At 29.7% G+C, this 16163-nt stretch overlaps 1 protein-coding gene across 2 annotated transcripts in view; it reads left to right on the top strand.

The window, feature by feature from the left end:
- The window catches only part of LOC148274497 (uncharacterized), a 250939-nt gene that overhangs the window by 228020 nt on the left and 6756 nt on the right, over window positions 1–16163 (top strand). For both annotated transcript variants that reach the window (XM_088237034.1, XM_088237033.1), the window contains exon 8: window positions 10184–10323. In XM_088237034.1, coding sequence (XP_088093160.1) covers window positions 10184–10323 — 140 coding nt within the window. The remainder of the gene's footprint in view (window positions 1–10183; window positions 10324–16163) is intronic.

Below are 16163 nucleotides of genomic sequence, written 5' to 3'. Positions count from 1 at the left end.
GCTGTTATCTAACTCCTATATATAATAATTGGAGACGAGGAACTAGAATCCCAATCGTCCATGCGCTCTGTAGCTGCAAGACGTGCTGGGATATTTATTTATTGTACAGCGCCCTTGAGGTGATTTTCACGAAAATGGCGCTATATAAAATTATCCAAACATTATTATTATTATAATTATCTCTAAATGCACACTCGCCGATTATTCAGACTTTTAACAAATCCATCTTCAAATATTTGTACGATTTGGTTATGCCATGTCTTTCTCGGTCTTCCTCGTTTTCCGGATTCATCAACATTAGCATCGTTGATTATTTTACTCATTTGCTCTACGTGCCCAAACCAACGCAAAACTCATTTTTTTGTCGACGATCCTTAACTCATTTGAATATAATGTACGGAACTCGGCATGTCGTGTCCACCAGTTTCAACCACGCATCATTTTCTTCCGATTCCATACATTTCTTTTATACATAAGTATGTTAAAAATATAGTGACAATCAAATAAAATGCATATTTAGAAAAGTTTACTACTGTCCACGTAAATGTATATAAAATATTTCACAAGCTTACGTACGCTTTTAAAATAAGTTTCCCACACTCACAACACTAGATTAAAAACTAAGGATTCCCTTGTCGTTCCTTGAATTACAAATTACTTTGGAGAACGACGATTAAATTGCGTTATTCTAAGGTTGTTCAATGATCTCCCACAAACCATCATTGACATAAAAAATCTTCAAAAAAAAAAGGATCTAAAGACATTTCTTCTAAATACTTTATAGTGCCTTTTAATAAATAAATTTGTATAATATTAATAAAATAATGTAAAATAAACCTGTCATAAAAAAGTGTGTCCCGCCGAAAAGACTTCGTGGATAAAAAATTGTAATATGTTTTTTAAAATATTAAATAAACGCTATTCTGCAGCACTGAAACTAAAAAAAATATTTAAAAAACATGAAATGATTTTATTAGTGGGGCAAATTCTTTGAATATTTTAGCATTTAATCAAAATCATAAGTTTTTGTTGAAGAAAGTAAATTACATTTAAATATTAATTACTGTATTCCTGACATTATTGCTGCGGCTAGCTCTGCCCGGGGCACAGTTACGATTTGAACGTGCATCCAATATTAATATCCCTACGTGGGCAAACTAACTGGCCTTTTGTTAGATAAATTTACAACCCTAGCAAGATCCCCCAATATAAACGGCTGTGTGAGAGAGAACTTTTCGCGCAGGAAGTCAACCACTAAAAACTTTTCGTATTAAACGGGAGATGGTAAAAAAAGAGGGGAATAATATACCACCCGGGAACACTGATTCTAAATAATAAGACTGAGATAAAACTCCTCCTGAAGAAATGTACCGCGGAGTCGTGATGCAGAATTGTGATAAATAATCTCTTCTGCGAAAAGTTTAACAGCGTTTCATTTTATATACAAAACAACCTAAAGGTATTTTATCCACAGTACAAATACATGTATGGCTATATTTTATAACGAGGCTTTACTGACAGAATGCATTAAGTCAACAGTCTTTATATATTACAAATATTTTTAAATATAGATGGAAGACAGCCAAATAAAATATTAATGTTAATATATGACCTCTTTTATCTAACAACAACTAAAAAACTAAGCAATTAAATATAACTGAACTCTTTAAACTAGAATTCTTAATTTTTTTAAATAAATTAGCCAGTGATGTAATTGTAGACGAAGAACTAAAACTTGAAATAAAACTGTAGTTAACAAAATATGAAAATATCAGAAAAATATCAAATACAACCTTCTAAAACGAGTACCTGCCTGAATATACCTGTAGAGTAGTAGAATGTATGGAGAGTGGACGTAAAGAGTGTGTGAGACAATTTTATATATATATATATAAATATATATATTAGGTACTCTTTTGCTTCATACTACGAGATATGCGACACATTGGTAAACTCCGATTTGCGATAAAATGCTTTTTCTGCTCCTAATTAGTGTTAATTATTTTATGAAAAATGTTTTAACCGAAACATAAATGGAGGGATACCGAAACTAAGAATAAAAAGTATTTATAAGTTATTAAATGCAACATGTAATAGCGGCAAATCACCGGGAAGGGAGAGTTAATAGGCAGATGTGAATATGACTAATAAAGAGTCAAATGATCTAGGTGGTTGAAATAGCTTAAGATTAAGTGAGCTCATTGCTTAAGTTACTTTTCTGTAATCAGTAAAATCCATCATTCTTTTTTCCTGGTTCTTTGTGTATTAAATATCCATGTTAATTAAAATATTTTATAAAATTAGCAAAAAAAAATAGTCTAAAATCTCATAGAGTAAAAACGTTGAATACAAACGTTTTACCATTTTATCAGTTTGTTTATTTTACCTGCACGGGTTTATATATTGCTATGGAACTTATCTGAAATGGAGTGGAGATTTTTTAATATTTTTAAATATTACGCACAATGAGTTTTCCTGGGTTATTATATTCGCACCCTTTTTGGACGCCTCGGATCGCATTACAGCAATCATCATCAGGATTGATGATGTTATTTTCAGGTTTGGCTACCCCGAAAAAATCGGTTTTGGCCGATCACCACATAGAAACGAAGCATAAGTTCTCGTTCGAGCCGGTAAGCTTAGGGAGACTGAGTCACCAAACTTGATCAATAAAAGAAGCGATCGAGACTATTTGTAAACATCACGAACCGGTTTTAGTCCACATTCAGTTATGTTCAGCTATCTTTATGTGTACTTAAATAATCACCTATTTTCAAATGCATATTTTTCTTTTATGTATTACTTGTATACTTTAGTTTACTTTTGTGCGTATCTTGTATATTTTTAAATATACAATTCCTCTGCACGTGTGATGTCACTGAACTCCTCCTAAACGGCTTAACCGATTTACATTCGGTTTTCATAGAAATATGGATCTTTACGCTGTGGGCGTTCGTAGATATTAAAATCTTCAATCTAATATGTTAAAATAAGTAAGGAGCGTAAATGTTTTATTCATCGATCTACCAGGGTTGCATTTGAGGATAATGCATTTACAAAAAGTATGGAAATATGTTGGGTTTAAAAAAGTTTGTTTTTTTAAAGTTTACAAACATTAGCTTTTTATGGATCTCAATCAGAATATTTCCTTACATTTCTTATAATTTCATCCCATTTATTTCTTTTTTGGTGATACTCAAATAATATTTACTGACATTTACATTTAACATGCATTAAAAAAAAACTCACATTCATGAATAAAGTGCACCCCTTTTGGTGAGAAGAGCCAAGTTTGACATTTTTAAAAATAAGTACTTAGGTACCTACTTATCAATTCAAAGGCTTTTTCCAAGATAAAAGCATGCAAGCCAATGTTCAGGCAGGAAAATGTCCATGCTAGTCGTCTTAAAAAAAAGAGAGCTCCAATGTATTTATATTTATATTATAATGTACCCTGCAGTCTTATGGTCAGCGGCTAGAACATTTTGGTCTAGAAAAGTTGGAATTTAGGAGACATATTTTAGACATGATGTATCTTTATAAAATAATTTATTGTAATATTGATTCTGCATTTCGTTTTGAAAATGTACCCCTGAATGTCCTCAGTCAATAATAACATGGCTCATTTTCATGCATTATCACGTATGGTAAGATTATATAATTTTGTAGACAGTATTTTTTTTTTTTTTTTTTAAAAAGAAATATTTGCGTTCTTATGATTTACCCAAATATTTAATTTTGAGGGCCATTTTCAACGAGTTGTAAATAACTCACTATTAGAAAATGGAATCAAGTTGGGGTAGAGTGGGATTCGAACCACAGACCTTTGGTCCGTGAGTCCGAGACACTAGCCACAGGACCACAACCCGATCTTTAGCAATACATTAAATGCTAATATGCGTAATGCTAATATTGATATCTTTAGCAATACATTAAATAATTATAAACGAACTGTAACGCAATGTATTAAATTACACAGTCCCTTGTGTTAGTTAGGTAAAATAATTTGTAATATACTGTTAGTTTAATTTAGCGTCATAACTTTCAGAATTTTATTTGAATTTAATTTAGCTAGTCAATTTTTAAAAAATATATATGTAATTATCAACTTTTTTTGGACTTATTTGCGTTTATTGTGTTTAAAAATATTTTATGAATAATATCTAAACATAACAAATTGTGATTATCATACCAATGTCGTATGTATTGTTTTTTGTTTGAGAACCATAATAAATAAAATAAAATAAATAAATTATCAACCGAAAATACCATTGCAATCTGTCAATATACTCACGTTGCAATATACATTTCTAACTTTAATATATGTTCATGTTTGTAAATCAAAATACTTGAATTGAAATGATTAAATGCATCCAAATAAAAAAGGCGATTTCTCTAGAAAAATATTAAAAGGGGTAAAAATTTCACCCATATGTCAAAAGTGCCCACAAGTCACAAATGCGTTAAACTGAGAAAAACGACTTAAGAAATTTGAACATGTACAATTTTTTACCACATCGTCATCATCATCATTCCTTCTTCGCGCCTAATGGTGCATAGGACACTACATTGGTACGCTAATCGCAGCGTATCTTGATCATTTTTGTTTCATGAAGGTAAGATGATGTCTTACGCTTCAAGTACCTACCAGTCCAGGGACTATTTTTATTTTTATTTATTAAGGAAAAACAACAGTTGTTACATAAGAATACAAAATATAAAAAAATAGTACAAACATCCAGCTAAAGTTTTTCACAGATATAATGAGAGAACATGTTACACAGTAAAGAGAAAAATAATAAATTATATAAGACATGAGAAAAAAAAAGAGCTCGTAAGAAGGTTAAGGGATGAGGAAATAGAGTGGAGGAGAGGAATTTTCATAATATAGATTACCAATTCAAAATTTTTATATCATAATAAAATAAACATATTGAAAGGAACATAAACCGTTTACGCACTGACAAATGTTTCATTTTACAGTGTTTCAAAAAGTTTGTTTTTTAAGTCTAAAAATTTTGTATTAAAACTATCTAATTGGGGACAAAGTAAATTAAATTTGGAACAACTACGATAAACAAACGAGTTTTGAAAATATATTTTTTTGAACAATGAATTATAAAAAAATGAACGTGTGTTGACTTTACGGGAAAATTAATTGAGAGATATGGACTATCGATAAAATTGTTTAAAATTTTGAAGAGGAAAGACAGATCGGAAATGCTTCTACGTTTAGTAAGGGAAGTTAAACTATGAAAGGAAGAAGAGTCTTCATACGAGTCAAAATATGTAAGAGATTTACGATCCAGAAGTTTAAGGAATCTATTCTGTATTCTATTTAGTTGTGATATATAAATTGTATATCGAGGATTCCAAACAACAGATGCAAACTCAAGATGGCTGCCAACGTGTGCATTATATAAGATTTTGAGGGATGCGGTTGTTTTGAATCGTTGAGTGGTGCGTGTTATAAAGCCCAGATTTCTGTAAGCCATAAGGCGTAATGTAATGTTATAATGTAAGCCATAATTATAGACGCCTGAATATGGGAATCAAATAAGAGTTTTTCATCTATAATCACACTTAAATCTCTCAGCTCGTTTTTCCGGACAAGACAAATACCGTTAACTTCATATTAGAAAATAATTTTATTTATGTTTCTAGTGAACGAAATAACGAAAGATTTATCAGTGTGTAAAAATAGCTGGTTATGGTAACAGGACGTTTTACGTGTCATTTATTTATTTTATTTTATTTCTTCCCTCCTAATTTTACAAATATATGCCCTTCCTATTTTTACCTTCAAAAATGCTTCTACGTTTAGTAAGGGAAGTTAAACTATGATGGAAGAAGAGTCTTTATACGAGTCAAAATATATAAGAGATTTACGATCCAAAAGTTTAAAGAACCTATTCTGTATTCTATCTAGTTATATATATAAATTGTATATTGAGGATTCCAAACAACAGATGCAAACTTAAGATGGCTAAAAAAACACCCTTTTTAATAAATATTTCATACCAACCATGTCGGGAACTGAACCCGAGACCTCTTACATGGTAGACAAACGTCCTAATCACCACGAGGCTGACCAATACAATTTTTACCACAGATCAATATACAACAATTTACTTAATATAATAATATGTTTCTTTATATGAGAGTCCGTTCAACAATTTTGTATTTACAATATAACATTTAAAACAAAGAATTCATATTCTTTTAATTAACGTGTATACCTTTTATATCTATTGTTATTTTCACGGATGAATATTCCTCCCTTCAATGGAAAACTTCCGCGGTTTAAATTGTTTTCCGATTCCATTACAATTTAAGCGTCTGTTTTGTAATGGCTTTGAAACAACATGCAAAGCGTATGTTCCTGTATTGTCCCCCAGTAAATCGTGAATGTTGATTAATTATTAACAGCTTCCATTAATCAAAGGTAATATTTTTTTATGGTAAAGAACGAAACATTTCTTTACCGTGTAATTATTTTGATTTGTGGAAGGTATTTCTGAACGTATACATCTACGAAACATAATAATTTTGAATTTGTAGCAACAGGGAAGGAAAACATTTTTGAGAAGGGGATATGGGATTTTAGGCATTTACATGACTTATGACCTATCATTGGCTGGTTTAAGTGGCCACACACCGTATAACATCCACATTTCCTCAACTCTTCCATGTGTTGACTTTGTGAAGTAAAAAAGCTTAAACCTTTATCATGTGGGTGAGATTCATCCGGCTGAACCAATTTACCCACTGCCAGTCTGCTAGCATTTTGACATACTTAAAATATTGTTATGATAATTTTGATTCACTTAGGGACAATTATGTATATTTTTTACACCCTTATCGTTGAGGAATAACGTACATAATATATATATATATCATCATCATTCCTTTTCCGTAGCTAATAGTGCATAGGGCACTGCATTGATACACCAATTATGTATCTTGATCATTTCTGTTACATAAGGGTAAGATGATCCGTCTTAGGCTTCAGGTGCCAGTACATGGACTATGAAATATTCTAGTGGACCTTTTCAAATAAATGTTTCATGTCAACTATGTCCGGAATCCAACTCGAGACCTTTTGCATATTAGGCAGACGCGCTACCAACTTTAAAACATAATATATAACTCATAATTACCTTGTCCAATAGTGATTTGATTCCTCGACAAATGGTTAGAACTGGCACAGAGACAACACTCTTAATGACATCAAATATTTTCAAGGATGTTTATACAATAGAATATTTCATAGTCCTGTAAGCGTAAAACTGATCATGTTGCCTTCATTTAGCAAAAATGATCAAGATATGCAATGTTTTTTGTACCAATGTACAAATTTTAATTTTTCAATTTCGATTATGCATATTTGATTTTTTCACTATAAAATATTAAAGTACATCTGTTTATTTACGTAAAGCGAGATATTCTTTCTTTTTTACATGTCCTTAGCAATTTAATTTTTTTTTTAAAAGAAAAAATTTACGATTTTATTTATGAGATGAAAAAGACACTTGGATACGAAAATAATATCAAAATTCCACACAAGTCAAAATAGTTTTTTTTTCAAAGGATTAAAAAAATATTATGATCTCCCCTATGAATTAAAAACTAATATAGATATCACTAAATAAATCCTTAGTAAATTTAAAGTAATTTTTTGAATCCGAGTAAAGGCATAATTCTATTTTAATGGATCTTACTCTATTATTATTTTCTGATTTTCTTTTTATTTTTTTTACAATTTTTTTTCTCATGTATATTCGAGTTTATATAACTTCAAATTACTAAATAACAATAACAGTGTAAGTCACTCTCCAAGCACAAGAGCTAGTGTCTTTTTTGTAAAGTTAGTTATAACATTGACTCAATACATAAAAATAGATTGCAATAGAAAAAAAAGTCAAGTATCATTTTGTATAACAACTATATTAATAAATAAATATTTATGTTATTTTAAATAAAGTGCCATATTTCGTATCCGTAGATTAGTTTAGATGAAGAGTATTAATTTGTTATCTGTTAACTCTGTACGATATTTATCACAATTGTATCAGTAACGGCTATGTCCACAAGATCAAAGGTTGAAGATATTAAGGAAGAGGATTAAGAAAAGAAAAAACACTTTGAAAATTATTAGAAAGTCATTAGCGACATCAAGTAGTATTCCTAATTGGATCTTTATTATTTTAACTAACGATACGCCAGAAAATTTATTATTTGTTTTTTTATGAAAATTTGTTATTTGTTATTTCATGAAGAATGTTTTGAGTATGTCCAAATGCTTGTTTATAGGCCAGATTTCTTACCTACGGATTTATTTAGAATTTGGAAATGTGGATGATAAAACATTGGCAGAATGGTGAATTCTGCACGGTGTGTAAAATGTCCACTGAAACCAGCCAATGACAGTTTATAAGCCCTGTAAATGCTTGGACTTACATATTTCCTTCTCTTAAATATTTTCCATCTCTGATGTAAGCTGTAATCTTAATAACTCCCTAGGAGATGAAATCCAGTTTTTGTCTACAAGCATTTAGACAAACTCAAAATATTATTATTATTATGATAGCGCTATTTTTGTAATGTAGGGACGCTTTATAAAGTAATTGTATGAATATGAATTTAATTATTTCAATAAAAAAATATTTCATATAATATAAGAGTTTTCAGATTTTTATATGATGGTCCTCAGATCGATTATCAGAAACGCTCTGCGCAACCGGGTCAAAAATGACTTTAAACGGGAAACGTGTAAAATCTAAGATACATTACAATGAAGCACATCCCGAAGAAGATTCTGGAGAGACCACATATGTAAATAGTATGAGCAGCGATAGACTGGTGTCCATAGAAGCCAAAGAAAAAGAATTGCCTTCCGGACGGTGCCCACCTGGAAGACCGCCTAAGCGTTGGTAGGATAGTTGGGCCTCATGACGGGAGACTTAGTAGTCTAAATAGAACAGATTGTCGGGTCGATAAGAAGACAAAGAAGAAGAATTTACTTCGTTATCATATGCCCCGGATTTATTCAAATGATTCAGAGAAAAATTAGGTTTTAAGTTTTTTCGGAAGCATCACTCTCATCAAAAACGGTCATTGCATTGGCCACGTCACGATTCATGTTAATTTTGAATATTGTTCCTAACCTTCCTTATTTTTTATAGAACATCGTCACTAATCTTGACATTACAATTGAACGTAGTTATGCAGAAATCAGTCAGCCATAGAAAAGTGAAACTGAGATAATAGCACTTTTATGAAAAGTGTGAATAATCAAATTTACACAACAGTTGAAATGTTTTTAACTTTGACAAATGATAAACAAACAATAAACACGTTAGCCTTTTTTTGATTACAAACAAAAATCTTATTTTGAATTTGACCAGATTTAATGATTTTAAACTACCTTTTTTACGATTTTTTGTAGTGTTGTGGGTGTTTTCTGCAAATTGAAAAATGCCGTTTTTGAGATCGACATTATTTTCAAAAAAGATTTTTTATTTTTATTTTAAAGGAATAACCCGCTATGCCTTTATTTAGAGGCTTTTCAGCAGGTGGGATAGATGGAAGTAGGTAGTGAAAAATACACCACAACACCCAGACCGATTGAGAAAAAAATCTTTCTTGGATTTTTTTCTTGCAATTGGCGAGAATCGAACCCGCTACGCCAGTTTCGCAGTTAGCCATCTAACTAACTGCGCCACGGCGCTTGTCATTTTAACAGTTATTTTTATCAACGCGGTCTGGCTGTTTTTAGCAGAACATAAAATCGACCTTACCACACTCGATAGCACCAATATCTTTTTTTTTTTTAATTGTGGACTGGCTGCTTTCTGCATCACTACGTTCAATTATGAATGCCAAAAATGTCCGTTTCTTTAGTGACATATTTTTTTAATTATTTATTTTTTAAAGTTTTGTATGAAAACATTTCTCCACAATATCTATATTGATTTTGAAAATACAGTTAATATTTAAATATCCATTTTATATATTACTATCGATATTAGTTTAACGTGATATTTCCCTTTTATATAACTCAAAATGGTATACTTTTGACTTGTAGCTGTTTCGATGGGAAGGAGCTGTAATTACTAATAAATAAATAACTTTTTACTGTTTTTCTGTAATATTTTTGAATGACAACATTTTTTTTTTACAGTATCAAGGTTCTTCCAGCCATGGGATTTGAGAACTTGAACTCTTTGGAGACTCTTAACCTACAGAATAATAAGCTCACCCACATCCCCGAAGAAATCATGGAGCCTATTGTGGACACTCTCCGTGTGGTAGATATCATGGGTAAGCATAGAAATCTTTTCAACAGGAATACAATGTCCAAACCATAACAGTAGATCTCAGCAAAGACTCGTCAAAACTAATATTTTAATAGAGTTGGAGAACATCTGTAAAGACAATAATATACTTTATTAGATTTCACAGAACTTAAAACTTGTAGGGGCAAGTAGTGAACCTTTGGACAATTATAGTTTTTTTTTCGTGTTTGTTGTTTTTTCTGTTAAGTAGACAGATAAAGATACATTTTGTATTATTTTTCAAATGTATTATTTTATTGCCTATATTATGTTTTATTGCTCACAATTTTTTAAAATTCTGGAAATGGCTCTCATTTTGTCAAAAGGCACATTTTTGTCCACAGGTACACATCTATGAGTGTATTTGTAGACTCTAACTCTACCCACAATATTAGAGCCAGTCCAGTTTTCTCATCACGAATCCAAGATGGAGGGACACTCTTTTTTTTGAAACGGCAAATTCAAATACAATTTTTCTCACAGTTCTAGTGTTCAATCAAAAATGAAGTAAGCTGCTTTAACCAGATAATTGCGAAGCTATTCTTCATCTTCATGGCTAAAAACTTTATTTATTGCGCAATTTGGGCGTATATTATGTGCATTTTTAACATAATTACATCGGTTGATTTGGAAATCTTCCATTTGTCTGCCATTACTCTAATGCTCTTCCCATATTTTAATCTGTGCAATAAATCTTTATTGTATATATATGTATTTACACTTAAAATCTAACACTTAAATTTAATCAGTCATTTAAATTTAAGGTAAAAAGTGTTACAAACACATGCTTCAATAAATAAAGAAAATTGAGTTTTTCTACTGACATTTCTTGGTGTAACTGCATTTTAATTATAATAAAAAAAATACTGTATAGTTTTATTCCACTTTTATTTATATTTTTTTCTGTCTGACGATGTCGGTCACGACGAAACCCGGTCACTTGTAAAAAAATTACAAATTAAAGTGGAATAAAACTATAAAGTATTATTATTATTATTATAAATAAAGAAAACTTTCAACAACACGTACGAAATACTCTAATAGTAAAAACCAAACTTTATCATTTGGTAAAAAAAGTAGCAAATTTCGCATGAAAACTTACTTTTTGTTGCAAATAAATTCCATTTACAATAACAAACACGTTTTATGAGTAATGACAAGACAGACGTGATGCCATCTGATAAAAATGTAATCCTAATTTATTTTTGGGGAGTTTTTCTTATCCAATATGTTACCATATATAATATAATGATTATCCAAAGGTTCACCCATCCAAAGGTACATAACTTGCCCCTTACTGTTTGGATTTAGTAAGGTATTACTTTCAAAACTGTGTTTGAATTACAAAAATGATAATTTCTGTTACATAAATTATAAGAAACCCCTGTTGATGTAACGTGGTATATCGTTGATGTACAATATATTTTTTTTTTTTAATAGTTTTTCTTTAAAAATAACTTTTTTTTTTCAAAACATAGTATAATTAGTCTTTATTTAAAAAATAAACATGGAAAATACAATTAAAGTTTTAGAAGAAAAAGTTACATGTATGTTAACAATGTTTGTCTTCATTCACGATAAACTTACGGTTTGCCATCGGGTGCTCAGACAATTTTTATTTTATTGTATTTATTTAATAGCATAATTATACATTTTTACAATTTAAAAAAAATTCACTTGTTATATTTTTACTAAAACTAAAATCCCACCAAGCACTTTTTGTAGCTTGTTGGTAAAGATTATATTTATACTGACTTAATATTATTATTATTTATTTTTATAAAAACAATGAATAACAGATAAAAATTAACAGCCGGAAAGATCAGAATAAGCATGTTTATACGAATAATAATATATAAATTTATTTTTTAAATACAATAGTGTAAAGAGTTTTAAAAAAGACTCATCTCCATCGTCGTACCCCTTTCGCACCTAATGGTGCATATAGAACTGAATTGACTCCAACCGCAGCGCTTCTCGATCATTTTTATTACATGAAGGTAAGAAGATTAGTTTTACGCTTCAAGAACTTCAAGAACGCTTCGAGGAACTATTAAATATTCTAGTATGAAAATACCTTTTGAAATATGTATTTTATATCAACCATGTCAGGAATTAAACCCGATAGCGTTAAAAAAAACAGAGAGAAGAGACTAATAACACAGTGATGTTATAATCCGCAAGGGTTAGTAAATAAATTTTCTAATACATAAAATGCATACAAATAAAATGATATCTCGTGGTGTTTAAATTTCTTTGATATTTAAACTCAAAACTGTAAAAACAAAATAAAATAACAAAAATTAAATTAAAAATAATACGAAGAAACAAGATAAGAGAAATTACGACAACGGAAAATTTTAATATTGTGTGTAACTTTAGTAAGAGGTCAAATAAATTCAACATTCAAAAGCTTATTTGAAACTCCCTTACTAATTACCGCTTTTATAATTAATAACAAGACTTCAATTTACTTCATGTTATCTTACCAATTATATATTAAATAAGCCCAAATTATTCAATACCAAACTGCTCAACAGTAATAATAAGCTCAATAGAGCTAAAGTAAGAAAATTGATATCCGTCTGAGTCAGACTGTTCCCATTGGCCTATTTCCGCTTTATTTTAGCCTTCCTGTTAATTAATCACTAACATCCTGTGAGTTTGATAACGACTGAAAATGTTATCAAATTGGACAATCTATGTTATTTTATTCCATTAGATATTTATTATTCTCGCATAATAAAACAATTACTATTTTTAATTTGCGGTTTCAAAATAACGTATTTTTTGTAAGAATATGTTTTTTTCTTTATCATATTTTAGTAAAAGATTATTTTTTTAAACTAATAGAAAAATTCGTAGTGTCGTTAAGTTAAATAAAGAATTGACATCGTTCTTTCATGAAGATTCCTTTGGTCGTGGAGATTCCTAAAGGTTAATTGACATGCAGTGATTATAATATTCAAAAGAAAAAAAATAACAAAAAATGAAGCTATTTTATTTTATTTGCGTATTCTTTCAGGTTATGATAAATACCTTTATAATGGCAAGATATTTTAATGAATTTATTTTTTAAATGTAAATTAGTACATATAAAAAAAGTAACTTCCCAGGCTCAGAACAGGATACCTCTGTAAACTGGGCAAGATTTTTAAGAAAAAAAAATGAAATTCGTGTATTAATAAATATTTATAATTCTTATTTTATCTTTCAATTTCCTTTCAAATGTAAATATTTTTTGACAAAAAAATGTAAATATTTTTCAAAATGGTGTTCGGTATATTTTTTGTAAAAAGAGTATTTATTAAAAAAAATTCACATGTTATCACAATATTTATACATTATAAGAATAAAAACATAAAGTATTAACAAATATTTGAGCTGATAAACTTTTAAATAACAGTTTGTCATCGGGTGCTCAGACATTAGTTTTTATTAAGATTCAAAAAATATATATGATGATATTATGTATGTTGTTAAAGTGCGTGTCAACCCAGGACTTTGGTTCTACGTAGTTCAGGATTGTGTCTCAATAAAGGTTACATAAATATATTCTGAATAAAATAAACCAATAAATAAAAGAGTACAGATATAATACTGTACAAAAAAAAATATGAACATACTTATTTTGTTTTTGACTCTAGCATTAAGAAGAAAAAAATAATAAAACTTTAAATGGAAATAAAACATAAGAAAATAACATTGCAGTTTAGGTATTTACAGGGATTTTTACCTGTTATTGGCTTGTTTATGTGGCCGCTTTAATGAATTCGTAACTCCGCCAATATTGAAAAATTGGTATTTCTTCAATGCTTTTATTTGTTGATTTTCGTGAAGGTAATTGCTATTATGTATTCTTTTTTTTATTTTCTTATTCATACAAATACAAAAATATTACAAAAAAAAAACGTATCCCTTACTCTATGAGGCCATGAGCCCTGTGTTGAGTTGGGATACAACATAATAGAAAGTGGAAGCATGCACATTATTAAACAGTAGCAAAAATAAAAATTAAAACATAAACGTAATATATTTCAATAAACATCTGGATAACATGCTAATAGTATAATCAATGCAATATCATGCAGCAATCTCCTGCAATGGTCTCTTTCCTTATACAAACTTAATATGTTCATCCAAGACACTGAACACTCTTGGGGCCACAAAAGAGATATTTTTCTGAGCAAAAGTCGTACGTGTTTTTGGTATTAAATAATTAAAATTATATGAAAACCTCGTCCAAGCATTTTGCTGGAATTTCCTCTTGTCACCGCATGACCAGAAATGTGTCAATGACTCTTTTAGGGGTTAAAGAATTAACGAATGGCTAAAATGTAGCGTAATATCATTAAATCGTGTAATAAAAACATTTCTCTATAATTTCCTTGATTTATATTAATGATGGCATCTTTTGTCATACTCAACGTCAGCATTTTGATTTAGCAAGGTATTTTTCTATTTGAGTAGGAAATAAAACATTCTGAGATGCTTGAGAATCAAGATGCTTTAAGAGCTTAAATAAAAAATAATTCCTCGGAGATGTCGGATGAAGAAAATATGATTAAGATTGATCAGAAATGTCAGCGGGGAATCTAAGCGTAATTTTGTTTTTTTCGGGAAGTAACGGTTCTTAAAACACAAGGTGTCTCTTTTTAAAAAGTATCGCTTTCCGGTAATATTCACAAGCCTTTTTTCGGCGGTAAAATAATAAATATTCACAAATTAGTTTGATTACTGACAGGTTATTATGTACATATGCAATAAGAATTCACAATTGTGAAAAAAATAATGTCACTAAAAAAATTACAAAAAAAAAGTACTAGCAATCCTTAAACACGAAAACTTTTTAATCAAATTTATTCAATTGACATAAATTAAGTTTTCTGGTAAATTAGATAGTTGTGTTTTCACTTTATGGCTTATTGTTAATATGTGGTGTTTTTTTTTTATGTGTCCTTACAAAAAACCCTTTAAAATTGTAAAAATCATAATTTAGGATCACACTAAGTATTAACATATTACAACAGAATGAAGAACATTCAAGAAAGGGTAATATAGAAGTCTAGGCATCTACAGGGCTTATGAACTGTCAATGTGTGTTATGAACTGTTCCTTCAATTCTTCATCTGTTGATGTTCACAAACATCAACAGATGAAAGAATTGAAGGAATATAGATGTTCAAATATAGGCAGAATGGTGAATGTTACACAGTGTGTAAAGTGGCCACTTAAACTAGCCATTGACAGTTCATAAGCCCTGTAGATGCCTAGACTTCTATATTACCTTTTCTTGAATGTTCTTCATCTCTGTTGTAATATGTTAATATAAACAGCTCCCTAGGGAGTTGAATCCAGTCCTTGTCTACAAAAATTTGGACAAACTCAAAATATTGTTCACACTTAGTATTTGTTATTATAAAGTCACATTTTGTGACGCAGCAAACAATATTTTTCGGTCGTTTAAACATTTTAAAGATTTTTTTTCAGTTTAACATAAAGTTTTCGGAGAACAAAAAAAGGTTTACCCATTAGTAAATACAAAAATGCTTTTTTACGTTATGGGAAACGTTAAATATATGTATTTTTCAATATTAAATTAAGTCAATAATTCGTCTCTTCGTCGGGACAGTAATCACAATAACATGTAAATCTCACTTTAAACCTTCACCACAGTCGTTGTACAAACATATCGTAAGCATTCATCGAAAACTGGCCAAGCTAAAGTGCTTGTTTAGTGGCAAATTAAGATTGAAGTTATTACATGGTCACAAACTAATAATTTTGCTATTTAGTACACTTTTGATTGTAAGTTTCTTTCGCTTT

Source organism: Micrasema longulum, unplaced genomic scaffold (genome assembly GCF_059751315.1).
Source record: "Micrasema longulum isolate JH-2025_06_02 unplaced genomic scaffold, ASM5975131v1 h1tg001639l, whole genome shotgun sequence".
Classification (NCBI taxonomy): Eukaryota; Metazoa; Arthropoda; class Insecta; order Trichoptera; family Brachycentridae; genus Micrasema; species Micrasema longulum.
Note: the sequence above shows the minus strand (reverse complement) of the source record. Positions and strands in the feature narration are given on the sequence as shown.